Source organism: Montipora capricornis, unplaced genomic scaffold, assembly GCF_036669925.1.
Source record: "Montipora capricornis isolate CH-2021 unplaced genomic scaffold, ASM3666992v2 scaffold_435, whole genome shotgun sequence".
NCBI lineage: Eukaryota > Metazoa > Cnidaria > Anthozoa > Scleractinia > Acroporidae > Montipora > Montipora capricornis.
Genome location: NW_027180168.1, coordinates 44,145 through 52,500, shown reverse-complemented (window position 1 = coordinate 52,500; position 8,356 = coordinate 44,145). Strand labels below are relative to the sequence as shown.

General features: G+C 38.2%; 2 protein-coding genes across 2 annotated transcripts in view; one reads left to right on the top strand and one right to left on the bottom strand.

The window, feature by feature from the left end:
* LOC138035898 (P2X purinoceptor 7-like) overlaps positions 1-2,378 on the top strand; it is a 2,909-nt gene extending 531 nt beyond the window's left edge. The window contains exons 2-3 of the mRNA XM_068882299.1: positions 47-298; positions 620-2,378. Of these exons, the coding sequence (XP_068738400.1) occupies positions 47-298; positions 620-788 (421 nt within the window). The 3' untranslated portion in view covers positions 789-2,378. The remainder of the gene's footprint in view (positions 1-46; positions 299-619) is intronic.
* A 176-nt stretch (positions 2,379-2,554) lies between these two features.
* LOC138035897 (uncharacterized) lies at positions 2,555-4,057 on the bottom strand. The gene is made up of 3 exons (XM_068882298.1): positions 3,526-4,057; positions 3,090-3,303; positions 2,555-2,904 (listed from the first exon to the last, which is right to left on the bottom strand). The coding sequence occupies exons 1-3, from the start codon at positions 3,994-3,996 to the stop codon at positions 2,627-2,629; spliced, it is 963 nt and encodes a 320-aa protein (XP_068738399.1). The 5' UTR covers positions 3,997-4,057; the 3' UTR covers positions 2,555-2,626.
* Between the last annotated feature and the right edge of the window lie 4,299 nt (positions 4,058-8,356).

Here is an 8,356-nt window from a genome sequence, read left to right as displayed (position 1 = left end):
CCGATGTGTGTTTCAATTTGTCACATTTTGCTTTCTGTTGGTTCAGGTGCACGTGTTCCCACTGTTCTGTCGTTACTGCAACAAAAGCCGAGGAATGTCAGTGCTGCAAAGAGATCGATCGATGTGCGGAAGTGATGAGCGAAATTGGTCGAGAAGAGGACTGTATCACCCTTCATCCCGGATTCCGCGACGTTTGCCTCAATAAGTACGTTCTGGAGGTAGCATCTCTGGGCCTCAAGACTAAGGCTGGTAAAAGGTACAGGACAATCTACGTTCAAGGGCAGAAAAGTGAAAATGAGTAAGTGAAATGTTTGTTTTGAAATGTAATTTTCATTTTTGTAGTGTCAGGTGTAACATTTTTTTATGGTAAAAATAGAGAATTTTATATGTCTGGGGAGAGGGAAACAAAAGGTATGACCTTATTATTTTTAGTCCCTTCCATAATGTACCCAGACCCCGATATTTTACATAGATGTACTGAGTATATTTTCATCTTGGCAAAGACGTTTAGCCTGAACATGCATGTTTTTTGGGGGAGGGGGGTTTGAAGTTGTTAAATATAATTTGTTCTTTTGTCATGGATCACTAGCATACATACAATTTATCTTTTTACATGCAGGTTCCTTAGGTCAGTTGCATATAGACAATTCACACGCCTGCTGTGGGACCATCTTGGCAGTTCTAAGCGCTACCCCTTGCCGTGTTGTGCATACAGTGAGATAAGGAAACAGTTTCCAAGTGAGGATGGAAGTTATAGTGGATTTGAAGACGAGAACACTCATAGTTAAATAACGGTTTGTGCTCTCATAAATGCACATGTAGTTGTTTTATTGTAAAGCATCACAAAACAAAATGCAACAAATTAATAATACTGTGTTTTTTTATTATTGTGTAGGTCCTTAAAATATCCATACCTCCCCCCCAGAAGGGATTTTTTCCAAGACACCCCCCCCCCCCCCCACTGGAATTCCAATTCAACTTCATACTTTTTGTAACTGTGTTTGGTCTTTGTGGAACCCCCCAAGATTTCCAAACTCATGTTTGGGGGAGTATGGCTATTTTCCATAAACCTTTGTAAGGGTGGGCATGGATATTTCCTAAGAGGTGTACTTTATAAATTATTTTCATTGTTTTGACATCGTGGGCCATGGCCCCTAGTGGGCTTTCCACAAGTTCTACAATGTGGGACCCTCCTGCCACTAGCAGTTCTCTCATCAGTTGATGTGCGTGGTTGACCTCTAGCCAATTCCTGTTGTAGCTCTTCATCTGAAATTTGAAATTTGATAAGAACTTGATCATGAGATACTTTCCACTTCAGTTAAATAGCACTTACAAATACTATTCATGTATTTGTGTTTTCATTGACAAGAACCATTCATAATATTTTTGAACCTCCAAGGCAAATTAAAATGGTGCGAGAAAACGGGAAATAAAAAATGCAAAACAACTTTTGGTGAGAGTGATTGGAAGGTTTAGAGTTCAATATGGGGCTAAATTCCACTGTAGCAGTTTAAATGATACTAATTAAAACTAAATATTGATGCCCCTACTGTCCAGGACACAAAACATAGTTATTTTCGTGATCCTTAAATTTTCACTGCATAATGCCTGTGCATGTTGGTGGGCAAACAACCGTCTGTTTCTGGCCTGATGCTTTAGGATGGCATCTTCCTTGCTTTCCTTTTCCAGCATAGAGTGCAGTGGAGCAGGAACCTCTTGTTTCAGTTCATTCTCTAAGGCTTTTAGTTCTGCCCTCGGTGCAGTCATGAGGGTATTATAGATGTCTGCTACATAATCTATGAAAGTACAATACATAGAATTACCAGTTAAGAAAAAAATTACACTAATTTATGCTATGTATTGAAGTTTTGTAGTGCTCATATTTTATATGTACACTTTTATTGCTATAACAGTATTGCTTATGTGAGTGAAACCTGTACCGTAATTTGATGGCACTTTGACCTCCCTGACAGTAGCTTCTCCATCTTTGAACTTTGGATAGAAAACATGTAGAACTGCCTGGCCTTGGTCATCACGCTTTGTCTCCCTCTTAAGATTATAATTAAAATGTAGGGCAGCCAAAATTGATCTATTTGAATAAAAAAAAAAACTTTATATATATATTTATATATTATTATACAATGTGTGGTTACAGAAAATATCCTTACCCACCCCATGGAAGGACATTGAAAATTCCAAGGGGAGAGGGTGGGGTTTCAACAGCCAAAATTTATAAGGGAAAGTATGAAGGTAAACTGGAAATTCCAAAGGGTTATAAGGTATAATGGATATTTTCTGGAGTCACACAATCACAGCTACATGTACTTGCATGCAGGTCATTTTACAAATTTAAGTCATTAAAAACGTTACAAGCAAAAGATCCTAATGACTTTTATGCTCCGGCATATGGAATAATTTATTTCAAAATTGCACAAAGCAATTGCCAAGATGTGAACATCACCTCCCTAGGGGCAAATAATTTGAATTTGAGGGGGGGGGGGGGGGGGGTTCGGGGGCGGAGTTGGGAGTTGACTTTTGACTGAAACAGATATCTAGCTTGTTGTGCATTGGAAAAAAATTCTTGCCAATGTTCTTGGTTTGCCCCTTACTGCAATTATTTATGCTATCAATTATTTAGTATAGTACCTTTGTGCATCCAGACTCTGGGATTTACAATATCGCCGTGAGCACAGGCATTAAATATCGTACTTGGTAGATCTTTGTGCTGGTTGAGAACATGGTATAAGAAGGCTTGAAACTTTGCCAATTTCAAATTTTCAGATCCCTCTTTTTCTTCTGTCGAGGTAATTGACCAGTAGAAATGTCTGACACAAGCTTTTTGCCACCTCCCAACAATCTCACAACCTTTCTCCTTACTCAATTTTAGCAGGACCTTTTGGATTTCTGCAAGGAAAATAAATATCTCCAACATAAATTCAAGTCAAAGAGAAAGTATAAGTACATGTAACTGTTGTTGTTCAAATGTATCAGTGGTATAAAATTTAAAATAAATTTAAACCACAACATATCGTCCAAATAATCAATTTTTCCTCTGCCTATTCCTAATATTAATAACATCTCGTACTAACTTTTTGCAATGTGCCAAAGATCAAAAAAGTGATCAATAACAGGCTTGCCAAGATCCTTGCACTTTTTTGGACATTCTTCTCGCATCCACTTGGCAATCGAGGTATGCCGGTCAGAAATGAAGACCTTTATCATCACTCCTGTACCTAAAAGATAAGTAAATGCCTTCTGGAAGGCCATGAATTCCATGGCACTGCTGCTCCCAGCTTGATTAGCCTGAAACATAATGAAGAAATATTATAAATTATATTGTAAAATAAGAGAGGTTTTAAATGTAATAATTGTAAGTGTATCTGCAGCAGACCTCCCTCTTTGTATAATAATAGCTTTGGATTTTGCTTCATTTGTTGATCAATTTTAAGGTAAATCCACACTGATCTCTTCATGATAGGCAGGCAGACACATACAAAGATTTTAATAAATGTTGACTAGACTTGCCTGTACCAAAACAATATGCACAATAAGTCCAACCGTGCAGCAGAAGATGGAATATGTGGCAAACTTTGCTGAATGTCCCATGCTGTCATGGCGACCATCCCCTGCCAAGACAACGTCCTTTCCTGTTAGAGCATCCAATACCTTTTTCTGATATTTACGCCAGAACATGACAATGGTTGGTATAAGTAGATGCCTCTGGTGGTAGTAGAAAGTTGGTTCATGGTAAACCAAAGTCCCCATGTGTTTGAAAACCAAAAGCACTTTCTTTATTGATGCTCCCGCACATAGCACAGCCAAACTTAATAACAGGTTTCCTGCAGGAAACTTGCCCAGCAGAAATGGCTGGCTTTTCCAGGTGAATACCTCCTTACAATTGCTACATTTTGTATCAATTGTAAGCATTGTACCAGTTTGTGTGACAGCAACGTCTGGCTTAGGAAAGAAGCACAAGTGGCAGAATTGAAATAGCATTAAGAGCTTTGAGACAAACACAATTCCCTTTGGCTCTTCACGGATGTCCTTTCCATCGATGTCCAGCCTAAAATGGCACAGAAATTCAAAAACAAAAGGAAAAGCTTTCGTAACAAATTATTTTCAGAAGGAAAAGGTTCAGTTGCATTTTAGGTACCAGTATATTTTTGTATGGGAAAACTCTCACCTCATGTTCATGCCACTGAAATAATAACAGGCTACTCTAGTTGTTACAGGGCATGATGCTATCAGATTGTTGCATTTTTTAACCAAAAAGTCTCATGGTTTTATGACATACCAAGGATTTGCATTTGTCTGTACGCTATCGTCATCTTCCTTTAGCATTTCATATGCCCGGTCAATTTCCTCAGGAGTCCAGGTAGGTTCTTCGTCGTAACTTTCTTCATTATTCTGCTCTGGAAACAGCAAGTCATCAGGCAGTTCTTGATCCTCGTCAGTTTTGCGATTTGTAGAAGCTTGCTCACTGTTCTGTGCAGTAGGAATATCATCTTGTGTTTGGGTCTCTACAAATGAAATCATATGATATTAAATTGTACCAAGTAGCCCCAATTCATTGATATGAACTGAAACACTTAAATTAACCCATAAATTCGCTCAGTCGTGTGTTAAACATCTTTTTCCAGCTTACTAGCATTCAACATAAGGAGCTGCTTTTGTTGATGGATCTCCTGGAAGGTTTCCACCCATTGTTCTTGGTTTGTAGACATTCGCTTCTGAAGTGTAGTCACCTTCCCTTTCAACTTGGCTACTTCATCTTTAAGAAATTTGCATGACTGACATTTTTTTGGATGTTTGTCAGCAGTCTAAAGAAAACAACAAATTATAATGATTATTTTACCAATAGAAAAATATCAGTTTAGCAAATTACAAATGAGAATCAGCTGTCTGCCTAACATTTATGTAAAATGTTCACGTAACTACCGTACTTATTTTCTGACAACAAAAAAGAAATAAATTATACCAGTTCACTTGAATCACCAACACTGTGATGGGATGAACATTCCAAATTTGCTTCTTTCATCAAGGGCGTTGAGAATTGTTGATATGGACCAGCCTTTATACCGTAACAACATCATTAGTTTCTTAGGATATTAAATTCAAAGGGTCAAGTAGACTCGGGCACTTCCATACACAACAAACAGTAATATTGTGTTTACTTTTTTCATTGGTTTGACATAATTCCAGAAATTTCTACCTGTTTGCCAGTAACATCCTTATCATCATGCAAATGACAATCTATATTTGGTAATGCTAGATCAGCTGGCTCTGCCTGTACAACAAAAAAGGGATTTTGTATGAGCTATTCATAGATTGAGATTGTTAGTCTTGTTACTGGTTATGGTATAGCAAAGTACAAAAATTCTACCTGTTCAGTTGTGTCATCTATATCATGATGTGGATGAAATTCTAAATTTGGTTCTGGTAACTGCAGAGATGGAACAGCCTGTACAAGAAAAAAAGAGACGATTTCAATGTAGAGTGGCTAGGATAACACCATGCAAAGATTATTACACAGATAGTGACCCAAGATTATAGGCCTTTTTCCAGAATAATTTTCGTTTTTAGGAATAACAATTACTCACTTCCGCTTGAACATGTTCTGCTGCTTCGGCTTCTTCTGCCTCAAGCTCGGTTGAAGAAGTACCAGGTTGGGAAGAACTTGACTGCAAAATAATAATCAATCTTTTTCAACAAACATAATTAGTTTCTTAGGATATTACATTCAAAAGGTCAAGTAGACTCAGACACTTCCATACACAACAAACAGTAATATAGTGTTTACTTTTTCATTGGTTTGACATAATTCCAGAAATTTCTACCTGTTCACCAGTAACATCCTTATCATCATGCAAATGACAAATAACCAGACGAGGCCCTTTGGCTCACAGGTCCTCACACGTTCATACGACGAAACAGACCTGTCCTTGCGTAATATGTAGCTCTAACAGTGCCCAATATTGTTTTGGTATTGTCTATCATTGTAGTGCCATGGTAGAAGTCTTGGGTAAATAGTCTGAGAAGACATGTGGTTACTAGCAAAGTACTGAACCCAGAAAGATTGAAGAAAATAAATGGGAAGTGAGAAACACTGGCTTCTGGGCTGACATCTTGATAAACTTCTTTTGACCACAAGTTTAAGCGTGCCCTCTGAGCATCTGATAGCTTTGTAATACCGAAGTTTCACTGAAGTTAAGCGCTGTTGGGCGGGGTTAGTGTTTGGATGGGAGACCAAAATAATATACCCCTCATAAAACAGCAGCATCGGACCAAAAATACTATTAACGCTAACAAATGCGAACTCAGCAAGGTACAGATTTTGTTAGCTTGCTTTATGCAAAAACAAATATTGATGCAAAAGTAAATAAATATTGATACAAAGTTTTTAGAAAGAGCAGAAGGAAGTTTCCAGGACGATCGCTCGAGAATAACATATTTACGACATGAAAACAACATTTATTTTGAACCGTGAATATAGAATATAAGAAGTTACGATCAGCGACAAACATTTTGGGGGATTTTTGCAATGTTCAATTTTGTTATTGTACGTTTTGGCTGCACAAATAAATCGCAAAATCGAAAGTGACATCGCCGGAATTCAGCGGGCGCCGTGATGAAGTTACCGCGGCATGTTTACTCGCCAAACAGTGAAGTATCTGTGTCAAATGATGGCAAGATACCGGGTTTTTGTAAGTTTCTTTTTCTGTCAAGTGTTATAAAGTTTGACAATGAAATGAGCGAAGTCAAAACAAAGATCACAATCGCCCAAATCTTGTTTATGCAAAGTCAAAATTTACTCTCCAGGACGCGTACGACGTTATATATCACCAGGTAATTCCATCATTTTGGAAATAGCAGCTACATTATTATTCAACTGCGTCACAATTCTTCACTGATTTTGGGGCTCATTTTGTTGAAACTCAAGCACGCTTCCAACAGGCCTGTGAACCCTTCCAGCTTACAGAGCAATACTAAAAAACTTCTCCCATATCACATTTCAACCTTAAGCTCGAAAATTCAATACACAACATGATATTATAATTCACAAAGGCAGAAAATACCACAGAATCCTTTTCCAGCGAAAAATTTATTGAAACAAACAACATATTTGCTCTTAGAGGCGAAAACCTCTTCCTATTTCATTGCGTGCGTGAAGACAAGAAACTCAATCGTGTCAAATTACCATGTACTTCAGGTAAATACAGCTCACTTTGATTTCGTCTCGACGGGCGATAGATTGTTGTCGAAGTCCAGTACTCGTCGCTTTTGAGATTCCTGCCTAGTTTATCCAACTGACTTTCCATTATTGAGCTCCATAAGGGTATATTTTGTTTAAGGATCCACTAAAACGCCCTTCGCGTTACATGACTTTCGACGCCATTGCAGGCTAAGTTAATGATTCTACTGTGTCCACCAGAGAAATCTACGCAGTTCCACTACCCTCTCGATCCTAAGAAAAAACGCGCAGAAGGCTCTATGCAAAAAGACACCACTTACCAGGGGAGAGACAGGCAAGACTTTTACCGACACGGAAAAAAATAAACTAGACCCTCCGTGAGGGTACACTGGGTTGCCTGTGGTACGTGCTCCGTTCCAGACAATTTTTTTCAAGTTGGGTGGTCATTAAGAAGTCATACCAGACGAGGCCCTTTGGCTCACAGGTCCTCACACGTTCGTACGACGAAACAGACCTGTTCTTGCGTAATATGTAGCTCTAACAGTGCACGATATTGTTTTGGTATTGTCTATCATTGTAGTGTCATGGTAGAAGTCTTGGGTAAATAGTCTGAGAAAACATGTGGTTACTAGCAAAGTACTGAACCCAAAAAGATTGAAGAAAATAAATGGGAAGTGAGAAACACTGGCTTCTAGGCTGACATGTTGATAAACTTCTTTTGACCACAAGCTTAAGCGTGCCCTCTGAGCATCTGACAGCTTTGTAATACCGAAGTTCACTGAAGTTAAGCCTTCACTGAAGTTAAGCCCTCCCTGTTCGGCGAGGGTAGTGTTTGGATGGGAGACCAAAACAATATACCCCTCATAAAATAGAAACATCGGACCGAAAATACTATTAAGGCTAACAAATGCGAACCAAGCAAGATACAGATTTTGTTAGCTTGCTTTATGCAAAACAAATATTGATGTAAAAGTAAATAAACATGGATACACAGATTTTAAGAAGAGCAGAAGGAAGTTTCAGGACAGTCGATCGAGAATAAAATATTTTGCAATCGGTATCAAAATTTACGACATTAAAACAACATTAATTTTGAACCACGAATATAAAAAGTTACCATCAGCGAAAAACATTTTGGGAGATTTTAGTTTTTTTGGTTGTAAT